The sequence below is a fragment of the Ochotona curzoniae genome, unplaced genomic scaffold, assembly GCF_017591425.1.
Source record: "Ochotona curzoniae isolate NIBS_2020 unplaced genomic scaffold, NIBS_Ocur_1.0 contig_64, whole genome shotgun sequence".
Taxonomy (NCBI): domain Eukaryota; kingdom Metazoa; phylum Chordata; class Mammalia; order Lagomorpha; family Ochotonidae; genus Ochotona; species Ochotona curzoniae.
In genome coordinates this window covers 44,777,140-44,804,925 of record NW_024466502.1, presented here as the reverse complement: position 1 = coordinate 44,804,925, position 27,786 = coordinate 44,777,140, and the positions used below count along the sequence as shown (strand labels likewise).

At 40.2% G+C, this 27,786-nt stretch overlaps 1 protein-coding gene across 1 annotated transcript; it reads right to left on the bottom strand.

Moving 5' to 3' along the window:
• ITM2B (integral membrane protein 2B) lies at positions 1-27,786 on the bottom strand. The gene is made up of 6 exons (XM_040991412.1): positions 27,462-27,786; positions 6,692-6,820; positions 4,448-4,654; positions 2,725-2,835; positions 2,154-2,304; positions 1-729 (listed from the first exon to the last, which is right to left on the bottom strand). The coding sequence occupies exons 1-6, from the start codon at positions 27,576-27,578 to the stop codon at positions 644-646; spliced, it is 801 nt and encodes a 266-aa protein (XP_040847346.1). The 5' UTR covers positions 27,579-27,786; the 3' UTR covers positions 1-643.

Below are 27,786 nucleotides of genomic sequence, written 5' to 3'. Positions count from 1 at the left end.
AACTTTGTGATATTTATATTCCATTGCACAGATATGGGTTATACAAATTAGTAACACATGTAATTTCTTAAATTCCAAACATTTTCTAAAATATTATTACAGCAGATGCCTCGGATATTAAAACAGCAAGGTGGAAATCGTCCTCTAAATAGTTGAATGCAACACTGAAAATACTGCACATTATAATTGGAGGAAAACTAGGATGAGTGCTCAAATGCTCTAATAAACAAGGTAGCAGGGCAACTAACAACTGCAAATAAGTCACCGTGGTCCATTTTACATATGCATATGTGTGATTATCTTTAGATAACCCTTCCTCTTGAGAACATGTAACTAAATCAAAAAACCACAAAAGAGATTCAAAGAAATTTAATTTTTCCTAACACCTAGGATCTATGGTGAAGTGTGCTACTGGTCTATGACTTCATACAATTACTAGTTCAAATATAAAAGACACCACACTTGGAAAGAAGAAAAAAATGTTTAAAGGTAATGGTTTTAATTGAAGATGAGATGAAAGATAGTGAAGCCCTGGTTGCTACTTACATGAAAAGATTTTAAAAAATAATCACTGCACAAAATACAAAGGATGGGGTTATGCTGTGGTAGTAAATGTTTTTCCATTAATGCTTGTCTTGACTATTCAAGAACAAATTAAAGTTTCCACGGCAAATTTGTTTTCAAAATGCCGAATTGTGACACAATCACTGGCCTCACGTTTCTGAAGACCTGTTAGGGAAACAAAGTTTTAAAAATTTTCTTTTTTCATTTAGGAAGTATTTACCATAAGTTTCATAGTTACTGAGTCATACTGAAGAACCTCACTATATATTTCATGACTGTCTATAGGCTCAATTTGTTACACTGGAGAAAAGAATTGCTTCCGTTTAATATATGCATATTACTGCAAACTGATGAACTAGGCCTGAAAATGCTATCCACATTGACTACGACATATTTGCATAACCTTGTGTGTCTTTGTATAAATTCACAACTGGCTGCTACAAAGGGCAAGCTTCAATGTATGTCTAACTCTCTGACTTACAAGATATGAGTCAATTTTAAAATCTAAGAAATTAAGCAGTAGCTTTTGGATGACTCATCAGCATAGGTAAAAGAAATGTTGTGTTTAAATGTCTTGTTTAAAAAGCAAAAAAAGCACCGTTCCTGTGTTACCCAATTCTAAAGAAATCCTATATTTGAATGGTATGTCTCACTTTCTACACTGTTACATGTACTTTCATTTTCATAATGATCTTAAAAGGAAATAAGGAGCTACTATTATCCTTACTTTTGAGGTATGAAAATGAGTTACCAAAGTTACAACATTAGTTTTGACAGTGCTCTTAGGTTGTCATCCAAATTCCTTTCCTATTAATCTGGACAGATCATCTCCCAATGTGATTCGGAGAAATCAAGCAATCTGCTCAGAATCCAGTTTCCCGAGAACACAGCTAAACAGCCAGTCTCAAGAGACCCCTATGATGTTAAGAACCTTTGCAGGGGTCCATTTTACATACCATTCTAAAGACAACCCCTCCTCTTCAGAACATATAATTAGGGGTAGAGGGCAGGCATGTGGTACAATGGATCAGGCCCTAGCTTGAGGTGTCAGCACACTGCATCAGGGTTCTGGTTTGAGCAGCAGCTATTCCACTTTAAATCTAGCTTTCTGCTAATGCATCTTGGGTGACCTCACAGATAGGAGACCTGAATGGGACAACAGACAAACAGGCTCCTGACTTCAGCCTGGACCAGCTGTAGCTGTGTAAAGGCATTTGGGGAATGAACCAGCAGATGGAAAACTGCCATCTCTGTCTCCTCTATGTTTTGCCTTTTAAGTAAATTAATACATATTAAAACAAAAGATCTCTTATAGTATGGCTGAACCAAAGGGAAGTTGGACTAGCAGATACATACAAAGACGTACCACCACCATTTCAAGGCAGTGGCATTTCACATGGACCTCTTCTGAAAAGAGTAGACACAGAATTTGGATGGTTCTCTGAAAGTACTTGTAGTGACATGTGTAATTTTATTTTTTCATGTGACTAGCACACTGTTAATGATGACTAGATTTCCCCTAAAGTTAGCTCAAAGTGACATAGCATAATGAACTTTGCTGCTAATAAAGGAACACTGAAAAGAATTACCTCTAATAGTGTCTCTGCGTTGCAGTTTGTAAGTTTCCTTGTCATGACACAGTCGGTAAATAAAGAAACCCAGGTGATCGATGTTGTCAATGCGATCAGTAATGACCATGTGCTCATGAATCAGGTATGACTGAGGCAAATAAGTTCCAGCCTACATATAAAGAAAGTAGTACATGATTATCTTACAACATACCTTGAGCAGAGTAGAAAAACAGGCAAAATTTTTAGAATTTATACTTTGAAACAGAGGCTGACAAACTCATATTCCCCACCTATTTTAGTGCCAGTTTTCTGGAATACAGTCATGCTTGTTTACATATTATCCAAGGCATCAAAATTAGGTAGTTGGCTAATATTTACTCTGGCAAATTAAGAACACCATCATAGAAAAATATATTTTTTTAATTTCAAAATGAAAAATGCTAAAACAAAAACAACAACAACAACAAAAACAAGTTTTAACTTCTCTTTGTAATGTGCCTACTAATACTTTGGTAGTTTGGACTCTTAAAGGGATAATGTCTCAGCAGGAAATGCCAAGACACTATAATAGAATTCAACATTTTTATACCTTGATGTTAATAAGTAACTCCAACAGGTTTCTGGGTGGCATGACAATCGAAGTGTTCAGAGGGATCACATAGCACTTGTCCAGGTTAAGATCTAAGTAGGCCGTAAGTTTCTAGGAAGAAAGACATAAATTTCAGTTTATTATTATTTGTAGCCAGCCAGCAACAATCAGTATTTCAGAGCAAAAACTGGTTTGCTTTCTGAGTTTTGAGAATAATCTAAACCATTAAAATGGGGTATCTTTACAAAATGTTATCACATATGTTTCAATAAATTGAGAATTTGGTGGAGACAGGAATAAGAACAGGAATAGGAATAGGAGAGGAAACATTTCTATTAGGAGCTTGTTTCTATAATAAGTAAAACCTATTAAAATTAGATATAAATGCCTAAAACCTGATTACGGGATTTAGACTCCTCACTTCTAAGACCAAATGTCCTCTAAGCAATCAATCCATTGCATATCAAGATGAAACATCTCTTTTATGCACTTGAAACACTATAACCATCCCTAGGGCAATGGACAAAGTTATTTAAATGGTTTTATGTTCCCTTGCTCCAAAGAGAAACTTCCACTGAAAAGGACCACTGCCTACAATGGAATTAAACCAAACAGGTAAAAACTTAGATTTCTGAGAGCTTAATAACTATTACCTATTGTGATTAACTATTTGCTTTGATAAAGTTTATCTTACTTTAAAGTAATTTGTCAATTGGTTTAAAATTCACCAAATGCATTTACAAGGCATGAAATGTTTGGAAAACTAACTTCAGCGATAGGGTAAGAATTCAATGTGGCAGGCTTAGAGACAAGCCTAAGAACCACAGGTACTACATGAACTCATGAATCTCTGAATCCTAATTTAAAACAAAAATTTGCTGTGACAAAAATTGCTGAGGCAGTTGATATTACATAATACTAGCATCAAGTTAATGATATGGTGCTTATGAGAGAACATCTTTATTCTTCAGAGGTAACAGCCTAAACATTTAGGACTGTGTTAAACATGTGAAAAAGAGGTAAAGCCAGAATGACAAAATTCTGAACTAGATGGAAGATGTAAAGTATTCCAACTTTTCCACATTGCATAAAAATGTTCAAAAGTGACAAAAGTATAAATGCTACAACAAAACAGGAACATGAATTATTTGCCAACAAAGAGGAAAAGCCATAAAATGGGCTTGGCATTGTGGCACAGTATACTAGTATCCTAAATAGGAGGTTTGAGTACCTTCATTTCTGATCCAGCTCCCTGGTTATGAGCCTGGGAAAACAGTGAGAGACCACCCAAGTACTTGGGTAACTACACTGGTATGGGAGACCCAGATGAAGCCATTGCTCTTGGCTTCATTTTGGGTTCAGCCTTGACCACTGCAGATATCTGGGAAATGAATGAAAGGATAGAAGATATCTCTGTCTTTCTCTAACTCTACCTTTCCAATAAATAAATAAAATCTAGGAAGAAGAAGAAGACAAACCAAGGGAAAGAATAATAAAGAATAACAAGAAGGCCAGTCACTGGGGGTCTGGTTCAGAAAAAGCAGTGTGCCAGCAAATGCTGACAGTTCATCCTGTGGGATACAGAATGCCAAGTTCATTTTTAAAATATTTGGTAAAAACCACACAGTACAATAGAATATTTAGCAAACATTGACATTAGGACTATAAAAACCGTATGGCAAAGAACTTGCATGTTTTTAATAATTCTGGACGCACAGCTCACCTTATTAAAGTCATGAACAATGTTGGCAGGATCACTGTCTGCAAACTCTGGAACAGGCACACTGATGAATTCAACCTCATCTTCCTCAAAGATCTTAATGTTCTCTTCGATAGTCTGGTAGCGAGCAGCCGGGGCATCTGCAGAAGGCTCGTTTAGGACGACGTCATCCTTAATGTACTTGATTCCGCAGTAGTACACGTCATCCGGCTGCAGAGAGTTCCGACATTCAGCTCAGCAACTCCATGTGAGACCGGTTTTTAAACGCGAGCATTACTTAGGCTGCCACTTCTACCCAAATAGCATTTTGCTTGCAAACTCTTACTTTCAGATGACAAGTCAGACAGCTTAATTACTGAGCTAGCACATTCTTTAAGATCAGGTTTTGAAGTACTGCTTAAAGAACCAGTGCTTTCTGAGGTAGATAAAAATAGAATTTAAAAAGTGGTTATCCTTCTGGTAGCAAGTATATCTGAAGAACACCCAGGCATTCTTCTAACTGTACATAATTTTTAACAACAACAAAAAACTATGTTGAAACTAATATGGTTCAGACAGAACACATTTTAAATACTTTTAAGTGGTTTGCTGGTTAAATCATTTTTCTCTCATTAGCCAAAAGGAGAAATTTTTCTAAAATTTCCACATACAAATGGGTAGCTTTGATTTTTCCTAAAACTACCAAATATTAATTACTTTAAAATCTTCACTAAAATTTATATTTAAAAAGATGACTTGTATTTCAGTAGTACCTAGCAATATCCACAGGAAAGGAACTATCCTCTAGGTTTCAAAATTGGCTACTTAGATTGAGTTTAATAAATCCAGCTGTCAACTGTTTCCCCAGCTTTTGTTATCTACTGTTGAAGCAGTCATAAAGCTTGAAGGCAATTTGCCTTCCCCACCAAGATTCCTGAAAGAAAGAAGTGACCTGATACAATCACAAAACACAGATCACAGATCTGAACTAACTGGAATAAAATCAATCTGTTAATCAGCTGGGATCCTTAAATTGTAAGCAGCTTTCATTCTAAATAACCTCAACATCACTGCTGAATTCACCTGATTCTTTAGATAACACTGAGGAGCAAGCAGGCAGAGAATGGGTGCCCGTATTCTCTGGTTCAGACAGCAAATGACATTGTGGGGGGGCCTGGTGCAACGGCTCAATCAGCTAGTCCTCCCCTTCAAACGCAGAGATCCCCTGTGGGTGCTGGTTTGTGTCCCGGAGCTCTACTTCCCATCCAGCTTCCTGCTTGCAGCATGGGAAGGCAGCAAAGGACAGCCCAAAGCCTTGGAACCCTGCAACCACATGGGAGACCAGGAAGAAGCTCCTGGATGCTCCTGGCTTCAGATTGGCTCAGCTCCAGCAGTTGCAGCCTTTTGGGGAATGAAACAGCAGAGGGAATATCTTTCTTGCTGTTTCACCTTCTCTCTGTAAATCTGTAAATCTTCCTTTCCAATAAAAATAAACAAATCTTTAAAAAAAAAAAGGCTATTGTGGAGGGAATTCAAACTAATGATAGTCAACATTTGTGTGGCTAATATTAGTATATCCAGCTGACAACAGATGATGCCACACCTGTTAACCATTAATTACAGAAGGAGAAAGAAGCCTGGTCAATTTTGAAAAGTCACCCAAACTGGAGCCAGTTCTGTGGCACCAGCATCCCGTATGAGCACCAGATTGAGTCCCAGCAGCTCCACTTCCAATCTAGCTCCCTGCTACTGGCCTGGGAAGGCAGTGGAGGAGCACCCAAAGTCCTTACCCATGTGGGAGACCCAGAGGAAGCTCTTGGCTCATGACGGGCCCAACTCCAGCTACTGAGGTCCCATTTGGGCAGTGAACCAGCAAATGGAAGACTTCTTTCTCTCACTCTCCTTTCTGTAACTCCTTAAAAATTTTTTGTTTTTAAAAAAAAGTCTTCCAAGGGGGAATCCCAGAGCCTAGGAAACTGTGTCACATAATGCGATGTAATTAATAAATAAATAAATATATATATATTAAAGAAAAACAAACAAAAAAAGTCATCTAAACCAAGCCATTCAGTCAGCAAGTGTGCCAAAGTTAACCCACTTTCAGTGACTACAGATCTAATGGGCTAACAAGTATAATCAAGATTTTTCAACCTAACTTTAGAGCCTGCAGTCTGGCTAAAAGCCACTGAAAACAAGCATAATTTTCCAATACATGTGGAGGGCAGGCCAAAAATCAAAAAGCAAAAGACAAAAAGTTTTTCAACTTACTTGAAGTGCAAAATATTTATACAGGTATGCTCCTCCCAGGATAACACCGGCAAGCATGAAAGCAAGTCCAAAGCACATGCACCAGCACCAGGCTCTTCTCTGACCGACTGGTACCACGTCATCTGGATCCTAAAAGATGACAAAGTCAGCGTCTCTGCAAGCAGAGTCTAGAAACCAACAAAAACAGAAAGATCCAAGGACTTGGATCTCTGATCCCAATCAAGCAAGAATGATTACGTGGCGGTGCAAGGACTCCTCACAATGTTTCTCGGACTAGGGTGCTGGGGGCGTTCTGTGGACTTCTGACTCAACACTCCCTGTTAGATGTCTCCAGCAATGATACGTTTCATAATTTCTATTTCCCAAGCAGAACTTTTAAAGACAGCTTTTTTTTTTTTAACACTTAAAAACTCAGAAGAGAGGGCATTTGGTGATGGTAGTTAAGATACCACCTTGGGTGCCCACATCCTGTTATCAGAATGCCTGGTTCAAATTCCAGCTCCACCTGAGTCAGCTTCCTGCTAGTATATGTACCTTGGGAAGCCGCAGATGATGACTCAAGTACATGGAACCCTGCCGCCCATGTGGCCAATTTGGGGATTAAGCCAGCAGCTGGAAGACCTTTATATCTCTGTGTTCGCTAAATTAAATGGGCAATAATAAATCAGTAAAAAAAAAAAATCAGAAAAGGCTGTAATATGACTTTGTCATGCAAGCTGAACCTTACATGTTACATGTTCAGGTTATATCTGAATTGGGCCATTTACAAAATTGTGTATTAGCTTGCTACAAGCTGTTTACATATCTTATCAGGTATAAAAGCCATTCCTAACAATTTACAAATCACAAAAAAAATTAGAAGGGACAAAACAAACACTAACATTATGAAGCCAAACTTCTTCAAACAATTAAAACCTCAAAAGGGGACAAAGTTGGTTGTCTAAAAATAATCCTGTCTTTCTGCTACTCTGCCTTAAGCATTCGTTTGATAAAATTCTTCATGTTTTATCATGAAAAATAGAAAAAATGGGTGAATACTGATTCATAAAAACAAAGATAGAACTAGCATACAATTATCACAGAATTTTTATTTAGATTCACTGAAGGGAATAACTTTCCACTAGAACAACATTTGCAGCCATGACACGGTTCTTAGATCTCTTTGCATTCTTTTATCGCTCTTCCTTTACCCTTGTCACTTTGGAGTCACTGCTAATTTTTGATGTGTACTCAGGTTCATGGATGAAGCAAGACATCATTTAGGAATGTAAACATGAGGTTGTATGTTTTCAATTCTAACAATTTTACCTTGATGCTATTACTAAACCTCAGATGTCATAGCAATAGTAACACAAGGGCTAGATAAGTATGTTACTACATTGAGGTTCTGTACTCAGACATTAAGGCTGAACAAAACTGATTAGCCCAAGAATCAGATCAAATGCTGAGAGCGCCACATTATATTCTGCTGTGTGTAGAAGCTCAAGGCATTGAGAGCACTGCAAGGAAGTAGTACACAGTAAGAACAAATGCAGGATTTATCACGCCATGAAAGATAATCCCATCTACACAAAGTTACAAGAATTTCATGCAGTTATAAGGTATTATGAAATGTGAATGATAAAATATTCATGTGTTGTTTAAGCTTTTGTCTGGCATAAACACCTAAGGAGATAAGAAATTGTTTCTAACATAATTAGTTTTAGGGTGGAGGAATGAAAATGACAAATGGAAATATTCATGTCCAACATGTGCTATCAGCTGCCGAGACAGCCAAATGTGCACACGCCCACCCTGTTTGGCAGCTCTCCTAATTGTACATAAATGAATAGCAAGAAGCACACAGATACTTGCAAAAGAATCTACAACCAGCAACTGTCAAACCAATGGCAGTTTTCCAGGCCTTTATATATATATAAAATATATATATATAAAATCATTATTCAACAAACAGTAATTTTGGAAATAAATTGTAAATGTCTATCATGTGCTAAAGCTAGCTAGGCACTGGAAATACAGCTTCCATCAACAAGACTGGTTGGATCCGTCTAGAAAATACATAAAAGCAGAGAGAACATGAACGAATGAGTTTAGCGAAGACTTCCCAGGGGAAGGAGATAGTTGAATGAAATGCTAAAGCACAAAATTTCATTACATACACAGGAGACAGAGCTAAAAGAAATTATGAAGCAAAGAATTAATAAAATCATGAAATCAGAATCTATGCTGCTACCATGAGTCACATATATGTCCCAATGTGGTAGAGGAACGGGAATAAGAGGCAAATAAATAGGGCAGATCATAAGAGGCTTTGTACATTGTTCGGCAGCATCTGCATCCTCAGATTTATTTGAGAATCATTTCAAAGACTTTTACAATAAAATGAAAACCTCAGCCTCTTGAAGAATTTAACATATTTATTCACAGATTATTTATTTACCACCACAACAATGGGAAATGTAACTTAAAAATCAGGAAATAAATTGAATAGTCAAGAGCTACCAAATCTACAAAGTCCATTTAATCCCTCTTTGCCTCTAAATTCCTAGTGATCATTTTCTATCTTGCATTAGAATAATTTATATAAACAAATACATAAACATTCTAAAAAATAGAATAATCCCTACACAGATCTTACTTCTAACTAGAGTACAAGGATCTTGAGAGGTATCCATGCATATTCATTTTGCATTACTGGTAGCTCCAAGCCAAGCCTGGCTCTTAGTTGGCACTCAAATAGTGATCAGTGAATAAAGCTTAGATACTAAAGAGAAAAAAGCCCTCCAACCTTCGGTTATTTAACTTTCTGTGATTCTCTAAAGTTACAATTGCTGCCAGCATGATAATAGAGCTTGGGGAATGGGGAATAAAATAATTCATGATGTCCAAACCAGACTATTTAGAAAAAAACAGTAGCCCTAATAGACCAGTTCTTTATTAAGAACCTGTCATTTGCAAGGCACTGTGCTATATCCTCTGGGAAATTAAAATCTGACTAAGACATAGCTCATACCTTGGCAATTTGCGGTCAAAAATTATCATCAGGTGTGACAGATAAATGGTGTCCCATATTATAAACTAAATCATGGAGAAGATTAAAATATACTGAACATTTAAAACATTTAATCTAAGAACTTGAATTTGAATATATTTCAATGATTAAATTACCACACTTGAACGAGTCTGACTTAGTAAACTAAGCCATACAAGTAGGATTTCAGAAAATTCTCATGATCATCGCAAAATGTATAGAAAATGCATTTGACAAACTCAACTTTTATAAGATCTCTGTGCACCTCACAAAGAAGTGAAGCTCTTTAATCAGGCAAAGATCAAAAACCTAAAGCAAACCTCAAATTTAATAATGGTGAAATTTTAAACTTCAATCACACCCTTTGCAGTTAGGAATACAGAATTACCTTCTAACACTGATCCTTTGTTTTCATCTAGCATTGTACTAGAGATATCAGCCAGTACACAAACAATAGGCATATGATTAAGAACCAAAACTGTCATTATTTGTAAGTGATCTATTTATGTAGAAAATCTAAAAACGTCAGTTTATCAAAACTAATAACTTACCAAGACTGCTAAAGATCAGTAAGCAAATATCAAGAAGGCATACATACTTATCAATCAATATTCGTATCAGCGTAAGGCATAATAGCCCCGAACTAGATGGGCATCTGGGGAATGAATCAGCAGATTGGAGGGAGTGTTTCCTCTTTCCAGTTAATAATAATTTAAAAAGCAAAAGTAATGTTCATAACAGCAAAAACCACAAGAATGTCTCTGAATGTCTAGGAGAATATTACATGTTACTGACAAAAAGAATGCAGCTCCCTGCTGAAGCGCCTGGGCAGGCTGCAGAAGATGGTCCAGAACTTGAGTCGCTGTCTATGTGGAGTCTATGTGGGGACCAGGCTGGGCTTCCTGGCTCCTGGTTTTGGCCTGCCTAAAACTGGTTATCGCTGGCCTTCAGGGAGCAAACGAACAGATGGAAGATCTCTTCCTTATAGACACATACAAAATGTGACAGGTTTTCTCTTCTTTTAAAATATGCTTGGAATAGTTCATAAAAGAAAAAGAAAAATCACAAATAAGTAGGAGATTTCCCAATGGGAAATGTAACTTTACCTGGCCTAATTTAAAACAAGTCAGACATTTCCTTCCCCTGTACTGCAATAAAATTGGTGCGTCTTAAATTGTGCTTATGAGGTAACAGAACTCCCACAGGTGCCACTCAATTATCATCTCATTAATTTTCCTAAAACCTCAAATTTTTAGCCCAGTTCATAAAGGAAGACATTGAAGACACTGAAGCACAAGCTGGCCTACAACCAGCTTTCAACAACAGATACAGAAAGACAGGGCCTTCTGATTTCTGGTCCAAAAATTTTATTATCAGATTATAAAATAAAAGAGCTAACCAATTATATCTTAAACCAAATGAAGGATAAATGCTGTTCTGGTACTTCAGTTAAGAATCAGGTCACCTCGATCAGTTCTCTAAGAGGCTTTGTTCAGTAAATGGGCTTCAATTATGAATTTAACTCAAAATTTAAGAAGCAAAGCGGTTTCCTCAATTTATGCCCTGTTCTCTGATAAATCCCTTTGAATTCTTAGGTACTTCTTCTTGAATTTTACAGGATGAATGAAGTCTTTAAGAGATGAGACAATATAATAGAAATGCAACAGCAATGCTTTAGGAACCGGAATACTAAAGAGTAAAGCATCTCTTTAGGGTTAAAAATTATAATATATGGGGCTGGAGCTGTGGGGCTCTGAGCTGTAGTTCAAATCCTGGCTGCCTCACAGCTACCTGGAAATGAACAGAAGTTAGAAGCCAGCTAGCTAGCTCACTCACTCAAACTCTGACTTTCAAACCAATCAATCTATTAAAAAAAATTATAGTATGCAAAAAGGGGGAGACAGCAATGGTATAAAAACACTGTAACCCACTATGTCCCATGCATCTACATATAAGCACACCTATAAAGGCTTAAGATGACCAATAAATATACCATTTACAGTAATTTGAAATAATTTTTTGTTGAACTAGTCACAGAATTAAAGATATAGGATTTACTGGGTTAAAGTGAGACAAAAATAAGTAAAAGAGCCAGTACAAATTAGCCTATTCAGAATACCAGAAATTATTGAGCATTCACAAATAGATTCAGTTGCACAGAAACATGTAAAATTGAAAACAAGTTGGGTAATTAAGGTAAATGTGAGTTGCATAGGCCAGCTACCTATGGATGTGCTGTTTTGCCTGTAATACATCCCCTGATAACAGAGAATTAGCTGGCAACACTTTAAAAATGTAGGTTTGGGGTCTGGCACGGTAGCCTAGTGGTTAAAGTCCTTGCCTTGCATGTACCAGGATGCCATTAAGCACTGGTTCCTATTCTGGATGATCCACTTCCCTTCCAGCTCCCTGCTTGTGGTCAGGGAAGGAAGTCAAGGACAGCCCACAGCCTTGGGACCCTGCACCTGCATCGGAGACCCAGAAAAATCTCTGGGCTCCTGGCTATGGATCAGCTAAGTTCAGCTCCAACCCTTGGGGTCACTTGGCGAGTGAGTCAGCAGATGGAGGATCTTTCTCTCTTTCTCCTCTCTGTTAAATCTGACTTTCCAGGACCTGGCACAGTGGCCTAGTAGCTAAAGACCTTGCCTTGAACATGCCGGGATCCCATATGGGCGCCGGTTCTAATCCCAACAGCCATGCTTCCTATCCATCCAGCTCCCTGCTTGTAGCCTGGGACAGCGGTCGAGGACGGCCCAAACCCTTGGGACCCTGCACCCAATTGGGAGAACCCAAAGAGCTCCTGGCTTCAGATCAGCACAGCACCAGCCGTTGTAGTCACTTGGGGAGTGAATCATCGGTCAGATGGAAAATCTTTATCTCTCCTGCTCTCTATATATCTGACTTTGCAATAAAAATAAATACATCTTTTTAAAAAATCTGACTTTCCAATAAAAATAGATACATCTTTTAAAAAAAAGTAGGTTTCACTTTAAATAAAAATGGTTCTCCCATAAAATGTTTCAATGTTCTCAACTCCTGTTTTATCATTTTTTTCTCCTACTTGAAGAACAAACATATGAAATATTATTACCAAAACGAAGGTAATAGAGCTTTGGATTTTAGAGATGGATACTTTCTGGGAGTGGGATAGCCAGGACTTGAACAGGTGCTCACATGGGATGCCAACACTGCAGGCAGTAGCTTTACTTGCATTACCATGGCACCGACCCCATATTGTTTGTGCATCTTCTCTTCACATGGCTTCTACCTCAAGTTTCTTTCCCCAGCACGGACACATTATATAGACATGACCTAATCTGGTTTTTTTGAAGCCCGTGTTGTGGTGCCCGTGGGTGAAGTCTCCACCCTCACTACTGGAATCCCATACAAACACTGGTTCAAGCTCCAGTTGCTCCACTTCTGATCCAGCTCCCTGCTACTGTGCCAGAGAAAGCAGCAGGAGAAGGCTCAACTGTTTCAGCTCCTGTCACTCACAGGAGACCCAGAAGAGTTCAGGGTTCCTGGTTTTGACCTGGCTCAGCTAACTGATGTAACCATTTGAAGAGTTAACCAGAGGATGGAAATTCTCTTTGTAACTTTCCCTTTCACATCAATCAATCTTTAAAGAACAAGAAATCTTGTTAATTATCTTGTTCATAAAGTTAAATATAAAACTCAAAACCTCTGGCTGAAGAGTTAACAATCTACAGGCACCAACTACTTGCTTGCATTTTCTCTTATCCACTTAAATCAGTTTCTTAACTGCTTCCTAATTTTCCTTTTCAAATAAGATTGCTACTGCTTCAACTGTGGTCACAAAGTCCACATGAGAAAGAAAAGAACACAGTTTTTCCAGTGACCAGCATTATGCAACTACTCACTGTTATCTGTACATTCCATTTATTTTACAAGGCCCTCTCTCACCTAGTCAATACTGGCTTTTGTTCAAATAAAACTGAGTCAGACCGTACCAATGCACTGTGACGAACAAAGTGAATGCATCATTCTCTATTCAGAATGGGCGAAGAGTTTATAATCGCAAATTATGACGTCTACACAGACATCATAATTTCTCATTAGCATATTTGTGCTAACCAATTTTTTTTTTTAGCAAATAAACAGCAATAGAGGAAGAGAAACTTTAAACCTACTATTTAACAATTTTAACTACTTTGACAAATCTATGAAAACTGAACCAAATTATTAGCGTATCAAATTAGCACAGGTCTAGGTTGCAAAAAAATCTACCTAAAAAAATAAAAACAGAAAAACTGTCAATGTGTTTAAGGCTAGATCATAGCTTAATAAGTAATATTTGTATCATTAGAGAAACAGGCTCTGGTGCAGAGTAGTATATTCACTTAGGAACGATACCTCAAAAATCTCCTTTTTTCTACATGGTTTAAAAGATGACCTTCAATCCTATACAATATATATTTCAACTTACGCTATACAGAAATACACTAGTGTGATAGTTTATACAGTACTATGTAAGATTTACAAATGCAGATTGGTGAGTTAAAAGGCACTAGGAGGGCGAGACTAGCAAAACCAGGCAGAGGTTATAGACAACAGCATTATACACAAATGTTACTGCTAGAGGAACAGCCTTGACCAGCAGGAGATAAGTGTGTCAAGACAGATTTTGTTTTTCCTGCTACTGGATGAACCACAATGGCATCACACACTGTTCCCACAGTATCAACTGACTTCCTAAAAATTTTAACCATGACAAGAATGCTCTTTCCTGTAAAGTTCATTATAACATCCAAGTGTCAAGATTAGAGAAAGCAAACCTGGACTCGTTTTTGTGTGCATGTTGGGTTTTAATACTATTCAGTGAAAGAACTGTTACATATTCATATTCAAATATGGGCAATTTCATTTAAAATGCAGACTTCTGGTAAGAAAATTCAAAGTGTATTCTTCTAAAAATATAAATAAATTTGAAAATTTACAGTGTCTGCCATCCAGATCTGAAATTTTACAAGTTCAAAAAACAGTGACTGGGCCCGGCGCGGTGGCGCAAGTGGTTAAAGGTCCTCGCCTTGCACGCCCGAGATCCCATATGGGCGCCGGTTCTAATCCCGGCAGCCCCGCTTCCCTTCCAGCTCCCTGCCTGTGGCCTGGGAAAGCAGTCGAGGACAGCCCAAAGCTTTGGGAACCTGCACCCACGTGGGAGACCCGGAAGAGGCTCCTGGCTTCGGATCGGCATAGTATCGGCCCGTTGTGCTCACTTGGGGAGTGAATCATCGGACGGAAGATCTTCCTCTCTGTCTCTCCTCTCTGTATATCCGCCTTTCCAATGAAAAAATAATAAAAATAAATCTTTAAAAAAAAAAAAAAAAAAAAACAGTGACTACCATGGAGGAAAAAAAAAAAACAAAACTCTGCCTTTGTTTAACAAAAAAGCTACTGCCAGTACTGCCAGCATCCCATGGTGTCAGTCCAAGACTTCCCTTCCAGCTGACTCTACCAGCTCTGTGAACCAGATAGACTTTCTCTTTCTGTTTCTCCCTCTCTCACTTTAACTGCACCTCTCAAAGAAAATCTTTAATAAATAAACACAAATAAAGATAACACTTGCTTTGAACAACTTTCTGAAATTTTATTTTTATTTCTTTGAAAGACAAAGACGGAGATCTCACACCCAATGCTTCTCTCCTCAGGTGTCTACAGCAGCTTGGGCTGGGCCAGGCTGCAGCCAGGAACTCTGGGTCTCATTTGCTCCCTCCCAGAGGAGCACCAAACACCTTCTCCAGTTCCAATGTTTAATATTAGGGATGTTTGACTCTTTACATCAGTTTGTGCTTTGATACTATAAAGCTACAGCATCAAGCACTGAATACATGTAAAATACTCAATGGTAGTAACTGATCTTGCTTGGGGGGCCTGGCACGATAGCGTAGTGGTTAAAGTCTTTGCCTTGCATGCTCTGGGATCCCATATGGGCAATGGTTCTAATCCTGGCGGCCCCACTTCTCATCCAGCTCCCTGCCTGTGGCCTGGGAAAGCAGTCAAGGATGGCCCAAAGCCTTGGGACCCTGCACCCATGTGAGAGACCCGGAAGAGCTGCTTGGCTCCTGGCTTCGGATTGGCTGAGCTCCACCCATTGTGGCTGCTTGAGAAGTGAGCCATCAGACGAAAGATCTTCCTCTCTGTCTCTCCTCCTCTCTGCATAACCACCTTTCCAATAAAAATAAACAATATTAAAAAAAAATAATTCATCTTGCTCCTTTAATACACTACTCCTCGAGTTGCTGGAACAAGGGGTGTGATTTTCTTGTGAAAACAAATGTAGACACGTAAGTGGGTTGTGATTAATTTGGTTTACACAATAGCTTGGTCTTTCCTGGCTACACTACATGATTCTTGAAGGGTGGGGTGCTTAGTAATTTTTAAATCACTAAGTGTCTAAATACACATAGATGTTTCCGCATATGCAATCAGTAATAGTGTTCAGAAAGAAAAGATTCTCTTTGAAAGGCCATTTAGCTCAACATTCCATTTGTGATAAGTAATGAAACGCAGAGAAGTGAATCTATTGCCGTAGCATCTCAAAGCCTGAACATCATCTGACTCTACATGCATCTTAAGGGCACTCATATCCAAGAGACCACTCTAATTTTCTACAGAATTACGTTCCTGTAACATGCTTACTTCACTTGAGCCACACTCAATGAGCACACTCTATGGATTCACTATTACAACATAATACGACTATGTGTAATACACTAACAGCAGGATTTTTCTATAATGTTCATCAAACTATAAGAGATAACGAAAATATTAAAATCACATGCACATAAAACAAATAGAGGAAAATAATTCAAGTATACCACTATGTAAGTACTTTAAGATCAACAAAAAAGATATTATAAAAGTGAAACCCAAGCAATGTCAGAGTAATAACATCACAAGGTTGGCAGCGAGCTGCCTCTATAGTGACTCCTCACGATGACAGTCTGGGCACTTCAAAAAGGGAGACCAAAGGATGCTTCACCCGACTTTTTAGGGCATCCTGTCTGATCAAATTCATGTTAATAAAAACAATTCAGATGGTTTCCATTATTGCTCATTATCATCAAGTTCATTTTCAGCATAAAAGAAAATATCCTAATTGATCTTTAAAAAGCTTTCAAAATAGTTGAGTTGGAAGCCATGGTATTGATTGTCAATTAATTATTTACTTTTACTTCCTCCTGAAAATCGAATAAAGTGACAGTAAAGGGATAAACAAATAAACCCTCGGTTAGAGAGAATGGAAAGGAATGACAGCCAACGAGTTATGTCAATATCGATTCAAAAGCTTGAAAGCACGGGGAAAAAATACCAAGCATTAGGAGAAATTTGAAGCTTATAAAAGGGTCACACCCAGCCAACTAGGATTCAGTCACCAGAACAGCATCAGATGAGATCATAAGAGCAATGTGAACCAAATGTTAAGAGAAAACCAATGCTGAGACCGATGCAGTAACCTTGTGGCTAAAGTCCTTGTCATGAATGTGCCAGGATCCCACTGGGGTGCCAGTTTGTGCCCTGGCTGCTCCATTTCCCTTCCCAGCTCCCTGCTGGTGTCCTGGGGAGGCAGCAGAGGATGACCCGAAGCCTTGGGACCCTGTACCCACGTGGGAGACTGGAAGAAGCTCTGGGCTTCAGATTGGCTCAGGTGTGACTGTTGCAGCCACTTGGGGGGTGAACCAGCAGATGGAGGATACTTCTCTGTCTGCTTCTCACTGCAAACTGACTTTCTTTCTCTCTCTTCTTCCCTCTGTAAATCTGACTTTCCAATAAAAACAAATAAATCTTGTTTAAAAGTTCACCTTCCATCTAATATTGTGAGAAAAGGAAAACAAAAAAACTCCCACAAATCAGTAATGTAAGTAAATTTTGAAAAAGTTCTGCCAAAGTGGCTCAGGAACATCCTTTCAAGGGATCCCCAAAGCCAAAGCATTTCCATAATAAAGCTAAGATAATGATTTTTTTAAAGATTTCTTTTTATTTGAAATGCAGATTTTAAGATGTATTTATTTATATTGGAAAGGAAGACTTAGAGAAAAAAGAAAACAGAAAGATGTTCCATTTGCTGGTACACTCCCCTAATGGCAACAATGGCCAATGCTGAGTCAATCTGAAGTCAGAAGCCAGGAGCTTCCTCCGGGTCTCCCATGCAGGTGCAGGGTCCCAAGGCTTTGGGCCGCCCTCCAGAGCTTTCTCAGGCCACAAGCAGAGAGAGCTGGATGGGAAGTGGAGCAGCCGGTACACATGAACCAATGCCTACATGGAATGCTTGCACTGACAGGCTGATGATTAGCTTGCAATGCCACTGCAATGGCCCCATAACAATGATTTCTTTTTTAAGACAATGATAAGTTTTACACTTCTTCCATTTTTTCCCTAATTTACGGTGGCAGTTTCCAGAACCTGAACATTTGATATTACTATAGTCTAGAGGCAGAAGCTGAAAAGACTACTATCTTCTATTTTTTTTTTAATTATTTTTATTGGAAAGGCAGATTTATAGTGAGAAACACCTTTTATCTACTGATTCACTCCCCAAATGGAAGCAACAAAGCCAAAAACCAGGCAGAAGCTTCTTCTGGGTCTCTCATGTGGGTTCAGGGTCCCAAGGGCCATTCTCAACTGCTTTCCCAGGCCAGAAGCAGGGAGGTGGAAGGGAAGTGGAACAGCCAGGACAAGAACCAGCACCCATATGGATTCCAAGTGTTTGCAAGGTGAGGACTTTAACCACTAGGCTACTATGCCAGGCTCCTTCTATTTTTTTTTTTCTTAACACTTAGTGAATTTATTTGAAAGGCATTGTTACAGAAAGGCCTCCCACCTGCTGATTCACCTCCCATACACCCCCAACAGCAGAGGCTTGCCAGGCTGCAGTGAGGAGCATAGAGCTTCATCAAGGTCTCCCACATGGGTGCTTCGGCCATCCTCCACTGCTTTTCCAGACACATGAGCAGCTTAGCTGGATGGAAACAGGAGCAGCTGGGATATGTACTGGCGTACCTATGGGATTCAGGAGCCACAGCAGTGTACATCTAGAGGGGCTGGTGTTGTGCTATTGCAGCTTAAACCACCACCTGCACTTTTCTTAATTCTTTTGAAAAATTGTATTATTCATAAAAACATTGAACATTACAGATTTGTTACTTTTAAAACATGTATGAAAACATTCTAATGAAAGTAATGGCAGGACAAACTATAAAAGAACACAAGATAACTTTGAGCTGAAGGTGGGACTCTATTTTGACTGAGATGTTATTTCAGGTGTATACATTTAAAATTATTCAGCTCTATGCTCATTGTGAATTTTATTATGGATAATGATAACACTATTTTTATATAGTGTGATCATCTGATAAGGACTAGGGCTATTTACATTTTTTAAGTAAGTACATACTACTTTAATAAATCCCAAATTACAACTTGAAGCTTCATATCAGCATATATAACGTAATGAAGAAATACACATTTTCAAACTGCAAATGGATATAGTTACTAAAGCCTAAAGGTTTTTATGTTCCAGGACTGAATCCTCATTTAAATACTTTGCTGCTGGGCCCGGCGCGGTGGCGCAAGTGGTTAAAGGTCCTCACCTTGCACGCCCGAGATCCCATATGGGCGCCGGTTCTAATCCCTGCAGCCCCGCTTCCCTTCCAGCTCCCTGCCTGTGGCCTGGGAAAGCAGTCGAGGACAGCCCAAAGCTTTGGGAACCTGTACCCGCGTGGGAGACCCGGAAGAGGCTCCTGGCTTCGGATCGACATAGTATCGGCCCGTTGTGCTCACTTGGGGAGTGAATCATTGGACGGAAGATCTTCCTCTCTGTCTCTCCTCTCTGTATATCCGCCTTTCCAATAAAAAAATAATAAAAATAAATCTTTAAAAAAAAAAAATACTTTGCTGGAAAAAAAAGATTGCAGTACATCTATGCTGGTGACTAATCAGGCTAATTCTCTACCAGTGGTGCCAGACTTCCATACAGATGCCAATTAGTGCTGGCTGCTCAGCTTCTAATTCAGCTCCCTGCTAAAGGCCTGGGAGACAGAGGTCATGACCTACACCTTGGATCCCTGCACCCACATGGGAGACTAGAAAGGAGCTCCTGGCTCCCAGCTTCCACCCATCCAGTTTGGGCCATGACTGCCATTTGGGAACTGGCAGCTAAAAGACCTCTCTCTCCCTAATTCAGCCTTGTAAGTAAAAATAAGTAAGAAAAAAAGTGTTGTTACATAACTGACAGGTCAAGTAGAGATAAGCAGGAATGATAGTACGGCTCAGGGGCTAAATCCTCACCTTGTAAGCGCCAGGATCCCATATGGGTTTGTGTCCCAGCTGCTCCACTTTCCCTTTAGTTCCCTGCTTACAGCTTGGGAAAGCAGTAGAACATGGCCCAACACCTTGGAACCTGCACCCATGTGGGACACCCCAAAGAAACCCCTGGCTCCTGGTATCAGATTAGCCCAGTATCAGCTGTTGTGGTCATGTGGGGAGTGAACCAGCAGATTGAAGATCTTTCTGTCTCTCCTTCTTTCCTTAAATCTTAAGAAGGAAATAAATAAATCTTGTTAAGAAGGAAAGTGGGGAGGAAGAGGGAAGATAGATTACCAGCTAATACCTAAGGATTCTTTCTCTGCTTCTAGGCATCATGTTAATCGCAGTCTAGACTACATATATATCCCAGACACCTAATGGGGAAACTGAGACTTATCCAAATAACAAGGTTAAGTAGTAGAGCCAAGAACTAAACCTCAAGTATAACTGAATAGCCAGAGTTCTTCTTAAGATTCATTTATTTGAAAGGCAGAACTGGGGAGATACACACACAGAGGGGGTAGAAGAGGGCAATATTTCCATCCATTGATTCTCTTCCCAAATAGGCTGCGTTTGTCAAGGCTGGGGCAGGCTGAAGCCAGGAGCTTCACCTAGTATTCCTATGTGGATGCAGGGATCTAGGGCCATCTTCCAGCGCTTCCCAGGTACATTAGCAGACTTGGATTGGAAGTGGAGCAGCTGGAACTTGAACCGGTTTCCATATGAGATGATGATGCTGCAGGCAGCTATTAACTCACTATGACACAGTGCCAGTCAAAAAACCTGAATTCTTCATCACTTGGCTGATAATACTGCTCAACCAGAAAGCCTCTATTTTATAAACATAGCAGGCAAAAAGAGTATTATTCTTGGGATCTTCTCCCCGCCCCCCAACCCTCAATAACTTAAAAATGTAGAAAATCATTGCTCTCAGTCATGAGAAAACAAGTGGTGTATCATATCAGAAAATATGAACCATAATTTGCTGCCTTTTTTTCTGCTTTATAAATTGATGGCCTCTGTCAGGACTTCCATGTCTTGGGCTGAAATTCTAGTACAAAACAACAACAACAAAAATGGGCTGGTGTGCTGCCTCAGTTGGCTAGCCCTTCCCCCTGTAAGCACCAGGATCCCATATGGGCATGGGATCGTAATCCAGCTGCTCCACTTCCCATCCAGTTTCCTGCTTCTGGCCTGGGAAAGTAGTGGAAGATGGCCCAAAGCTTTAGGACCCTGCACCCTATGAAAAGCCCAGGGGAAGCTCTCTGCTCCCAGGTTCAGATCAGCCCAGTTCCAGCCATTGCAGCCATTTGGGGAGTAAGCTGGCAAATGGAAGATCCTTCTGTCTCCTCACTGTAAGTCTGACTTTCTAACTAACTAACTAAATAAATAAATAAATCTTTAAAGCAAAATAAATCGTCCAAAACTTGTTTCCTAAAGCATGAAATCTAATGTCAAAAGACCCATAAATATTTTAAAATGTCAACTTATAAATGTCCAATACCACAGTCCAATACCACATTCAAGTGTCAATTTCTCATATTTATTCCTCAAGTCATTCAGTAGGTTTTTCTTTTTAACAATTTTTTTCTAGATTATTTATTTTTTATTGGAAAGGCAAACATATAGAGAAAAAAAAAGGAGAGACACAGAGAAAGAACTTCCATCTTTGGTTCACTCCCCAAGTGGCTGTAATAGCCGCAACTAAGCTGATTCAAAGCCAGGAACTTCTTCCAGATCTTCAACACAGGTGCAGCGTCCCACGGTTTTGGGCCATCCTCGACTGCTTTCCCAGGCCACAAGCAGGGAGCTGGATGGGAAGTGGAACAGCCAGGATGCAAACTGATGCCCATATGGGATCCTGGTGCAAGCGTGGAAAGTATTTTAGCCAGCAGGCTATTGCACGGGGCCCCTTGATGGCTTTTTTCCCCCAAGATTTATATATTTACTCAAAAGGAATAGTGACAAAGAAGAGATGGAGAAGACAAAGATTTTCCATCTGCTATTTCACTCTTCAAATGGTAACCAACAGCTAGAAGTGGGCAGGCTGACACAGAAAGCCAGGACCTCTGTCTTGGTCTCCACATGGGTGACAGGGGCCCAAGCACCCAGAGCATCTTCTACTGCCTTCAGGCACATCAGCACAAAGTTTCATCAGATGTGGAGCAGCTAGGACTCCAATTTGTACCCTCAAAACCAGATGCTGACATGTCAAGCAGAAGCTTAACTCACTGTGCCACATGCTGTCATATTTATGTAAGTTCTAAGTTAGAAAATAACTGCTAGAAACTTACCAGCATTAAAACACAAAAGGTTTAAATGAAAATATCTTTCTATTATAAAAACAAGAGTAACTGTCTTATTACTACAATTCAATACTCAATTTTTCTATTTAAGAACAGCGAGTCTGGGCCAGGCGCGGTGGCACAAGTGGTTAAGGTCCTCACCTTGCACGCCCGGGATCCCATATGGGCGCCGGTTCTAATCCCTGCAGCCCTGCTTCCCTTCCAGCTCCCTGCCTGTGGCCTGGGAAAGCAGTCGAGGACGGCCCAAAGCTTTGGGAACCTGCACCCATGTGGGAGACCCGGAGGAGGCTCCTGGCTTCGGATCGGCATAGTATCGGCCCGTTGCGCTCACTTGGGGAGTGAATCATTGGACGGAAGATCTTCCTCTCTGTCTCTCCTCTCTGTATATCCGCCTTTCCAATAAAAAAATAATAAAAATAAATCTTGAAAAAAAAAAAGAAGAACAGCGAGTCTGGTTGTTCTGATTATTCCCCAAATGGTCAATTATACAAATGCTGCATAAAGTTTTTTCCTCTAATCAACTAATGAGATTGAAAAACTTGCAATTATTTAAAATAATCTTATTCATTCAATAGGTAGCTTTTATAAAATAAGAATATACTTTAGGTTTCTTTAAAACAAGAGTATGTATCATAAATACTGGTTAAAGAAGATAATTACATTCAGACAGCTTTTTAAAAATGAGGACTTTAGGGTTTTATGAATATAATTCCTGATTTTTAACTTTCAGGTGACTATCCTGTAAAAAAGATTTTCTTTGTTAAGTTTTATGCAAATAATAACTGTATCAATACACGTTTATTCCAAGTTCAGTCCCAGTGTTATCTTCTGAATCCTGTCAAAACCAACCTCACTGAGAAATCCAGAGCCCTCAAGGTCTTTACCAGGTCAGCATTGTCAGCCCATGGCCCTTGGTGGGGAAGTCCTTAACTCCTCCTTCAGTCTTGAATAAAAAGCACCATGTTGTCAACATTTTTAACAGGATGAATCCACTGATGAAAAAACAATTTTCCTAGATCCTTCTTTACTGACAACAAGATATACAAAGCTAAGAAGCTTTAGCTAAAATACTGATCCAGAAATAATTTCCTTAGGTGATTTTGGAAACTGGGTATATATATATGTATATAGTTCACCATACTTAAGTGATAGCATGATAAAACTAAAAAAAAAAAAGCAAACCCTGATACCAATTAGTATACTTTCCTATATATGTGAGTTAGCAGATAAGTTAAATTCTAAGCCAACTGTAATAGGTTTGTACCCTAAATGTGTTTGAGATACTTCTAGTTAAAAAATAATAATAAAAAAAAACTTCATATAAATCTTTTACACAGCACATTCAAATTCCATTAAGCTCTTTATCATCAGGCCAAGGGTACCAGACTTGCTTCTGCGTACTTGCAAAGAGGACTATTCTGGATCCCTGGCAGGTAATTCACAGTATGCAACCTTGCCTAGCCGCAGCACAGGAAGTCCTGAACCAAGGCACTTGGGAGGCCTAGGGCAATGCAGTCATCTCCCAGAGAGATCACTTCACTCAGAGAACCCAATGCAATGACTGGTCAATGTCTGCACTTATATAATCACGTAATGACGTGCCTTCAGGGAAAGACAACTTAACCTCCAATCCTTTTTCTAAAGATCAACACTTTTTAGTAAATGTCCAGTCATGCATTTCATGTTCCTCTTTCCTCCCCCCAAAAAGCAAAAGCTACCACCCATAAACAAATAGCTCAATTTCCAAACCCTCTGAGTATGCAAATTTGGAGGACAGGAAAGGGTAAAGGCCGACAGACTGAATGGCATGCCACGACTGCCAACTCATAACTTACTGCTTCATCTACCTTCACTTTCTCTCCCTCCATCCACCCTGCCCCATTCCTCTGTAACAGCACTTCTCTTTCCCTCCTTCCTTTTAGGAACAGCTGCAGCACAGGGTAGAGAGGCATCTAACATTTCACCAGCCAAACGGCTGTGAGGATACCTGTGAAGCAAAGGTAAGCTTTTCTGTGGTTTGACACCAGAAAAGGGAGTTTCATCAGCAGGCACTGCAACAAAAATAGTTGTTGACAACTTAATTGCTTCATAGTGAGGTAACCAAAAATGAGAATTTGCATTGTTACATAATCCTATCCATCTCCTCTTGGAGCCAATGTTCTTCACTGTGATAGAGGAATGGAACATGTTAAACAGGGAAAGGGAGAAGGGGAACAGTTTGGGCAGCGTGAGAAGGTAGCTGTTATTTTTCACAATGAACAATTTAATTCCTGCCAAATATAATTATGTAATGTTGGCATCTTTATGAGAATTTTAAAACTGAAAGAGTCCTTATAGACCATCTGGTTCTCTCATCTTACAGGCAAGAAAATAAAAATTAAAGCCCAAGATCAAGCAGTTATTTGATGACAGAACTGGGACATCCAATCTAGTACATCAAGTATTTTGACAAGAGTCACATAAACAACAAACAATTTTCCTAGGTTCAAAGTTATGAACACAAATATAAGTGCATGAGTTGCTGCCTATAAAATATGCATGTAGTTTCAAATTTATCTTTGATATACAAACCAAGATCCTACTTTTTGCTGTTTCAATAATCATAAGTTTTGGACCAACCTATATAGATTAAAAAAGAAGAAAAGATTCAGAGAAAAATGCACTAGAGAATAAGCAGGAAGATAGTTGACATAATAGAAATCGCTGACAGGACTGAGAGCCCCAGAAAAAGAGAAGGAAAACAGCAATGTCACTGCTTCCAGATAATTCTTACTCTATAAAAACAGCAGAAGACAGGAGGAGTGTATAAAAGCACCGGAATGCATGTTATATAAGCCAGCTGACTAGCAGGAACAGAACCCTGGTGACATAAGGCATGAGGATCTGCACTTTAAGAGCGGAATTCAGATGACACCACAGCAGGTGGTCTGTAACAGCACACTTTGAAAAATATGAATGATGGGATGTTGTGGTCTGGGAGAGTTAAAAAGATAATAGCAAATTGTCTCCAGGAGTTCTGAGCCATATAACTAGCTCCACTCGTTCCCCTCCACAGCAATCCAGGGAAGGCAAGGCTCCAGGCAAAGCTCACTGAGGCTGATTCAGTTCCCAGCCCTGGGAAGGCCAAGGCGGGAGGCGGTTAGCTCACACTCCTCCCCAAGGAGGCAGGGAGCAAACATTATGTAATCACCGCCCAGGCTCGGAGACAGAGAGATCCCAAGTTCTCTTGGCAATGTCTCTCACCAAGTAGGTTTTTTGCTTTGCTTTTTGAGAGACTGTTCATAACACAATTAATGTAGTGAAAAAAAAAAAAAACCCACTACAGAAGATTCATCTTTTTCAGCTTAGGTGGAAACAAATATTTTTCTATGTACCAATTCATCTGTGGGGTCTGTGTGGTTACAAGGAAGGCTCTGGCCCCGGCCGGCTCAGTCCCACTGACTTTTCATTAAACATGGGAATCTGAGAACATAAACAAAAAGCAAAGCTCAAAACCTTCGACTAGGAGCTCACCTTTTACAATTGCTGCGACCACGAAATTTGAATATGGTGAACCTGTGAGACATTCTGAGAATCTGAAAATAGGGTCACCACTTCAGGAATGACAACTGTCAAGCTAGCTTTAAAGCAGCTCAGGAAAAGCAATTATGCTTGCCCAGAGTTTCCAACCTCCTTCACCACAGTGGAACAGAGCGGAGCTGTCTGGAGTGACATCATCCAATGCTTTTCTCTTCCTTTTTATAAAACATGGGAGGAGGTATATTTATGTAGAAGATTTTTTAAAATATACAGAGCAGCATTGAGAGCGTATCTGTATACCTGAGGTGGCTGTAATCCAGTACTTGACAAGCTACCTGAGGTATAGTGAATATATTTAAAGAGCTAAAACGATTTGCTACTAGATCTGCACATTCCACAACACTTTCTTTTAAACACCAAGACTTTGCAGTGGGCTCCAGAAAACAATACCAATCCCAAACCCCAAACCTTTAATCCTTTTAGGGAATCGTTTACTGTTCCCATTCCGAGGCAAGGCACTCACAAACACCAACCCCTGCCTATTCCGCAGGCAAGTCCAGATTAAAAATGCAATTAAAAAAAATTTTTATAACAACGGCCTACTTTCCAGGAGTAATTTTCATTATACCACTGAAAAGCCCATTATTACTCAGACCTGGCCCACAAGTGCTTACATTTTGAAAAACAAATTTGCATAGGTCCCCAAAGTTTTTCAAACAAGCTAAGCTACCTAACTTCTACAGTTAATTTCTAGAGGACTGAATGCAGCCTAGAGACTATCTGGCAAAAAGGGGGAACTTTCTGAGGTAATTCCACTCCATTTAAACGAATATTCTTGCAAGCCACTAAAAGTTAACGCAAGAGTGCCTACACGCAGGGCCAAAGGGAAATGTTGTAAAATGAAGAATTTTTATGAGGGACCCGAGGGCAAATTTCTCCGATTTCACTTAGCATTAAAGAGCAGTCACCAAGACGATTTTAAAGCCAACTGTTAGATTTACCCTCCCATCCACCCAATTCCTGACCTTCACCGGGAATACTGCTTTAATTGTGAGATAAACAGCTAGCACCTACTCGGAGCAGGATGTCACCCCGTTCCCTTCTCGGGACCCCCACGGTCCAGGACCTCAGCGTCGTGGAAAGAAAAAAAAAGGAGGTAAAAGAAGAAAACCAAAACGCTCACAGCGGCTGGACTTAGTCCAAGTGCTGCTCGGCTGAAACGAAAGTAGCAAACAACATGGATTTAGGCTTGCAGTGATGTCAGCCATTTTAGGCACATTATTTATACTGGGAAGGGAAGTGGTTTCTTTTTGTTGTTGTTTTGGTTTGGTTTTTTTGGTGGTTGCTTTGCTGTCTCCACCGGGGCTCAGGCGGAAGCGACCAAGCAAGCCCCGGCCACAACGCACGTTCCCGGGCTGCACAAACCAGAGCATGAGCGCAGTCCTCGGGTCCTCCTTCCCCGGGCCTGGCGGGCGCCGCTTGCCCGCACACGCACTTCCCTCACAAAGGAGGACGAGCGGCGCTCGCTCTCCCCGGAGCCTCTCCCGCCGGGGCCCCGTCACCCACACTCCCTCCCCTGGACTCGGACCTTGCAGTCCACCGCGACGGCGTCGGGGGGTATGATGAGAGCCTCCTCGCCGCTCTTGGCATCGTCTTTCTTGGCCTCCTTCTGGGCCAGAGCCGAGTTGAACGTCACCTTCACCATGGCGTGGCCTGAGGCGCCCTCGGAGGGGGGCGGCGGCGGTGGCGGGCTGGAGGCGCGGGCTACGGGCTCCCGGCTACGGCAGCAGCCTCCTCGGCCGGGCTCCGGGCGAGGCTCAGCGGCGGCAGGACGGAAGCCCTGGGAGCTCGACAGCAGCTGAGGTGGCTACTGCGGCACGGCTCCGGCAGCCCCCAGCTCCGGCGCGAGGGCG

Bases quoted from the DNA above. Each gene is read 5' to 3' on its own strand.
- ITM2B (XM_040991412.1), bottom strand. From the start codon at position 27,578: ATGGTGAAGGTGACGTTCAACTCGGCTCTGGCCCAGAAGGAGGCCAAG. The intron at 6,821-27,461 runs GTCCGAGTCCAG...GTCATCTTTTAG, and splicing joins CCGTCGCGGTGGACTGCAAG to GATCCAGATGACGTGGTACC. The intron at 2,836-4,447 runs GTGAGCTGTGCG...CTTTCTTCCTAG, and splicing joins TTGTTCATGACTTTAATAAG to AAACTTACGGCCTACTTAGA.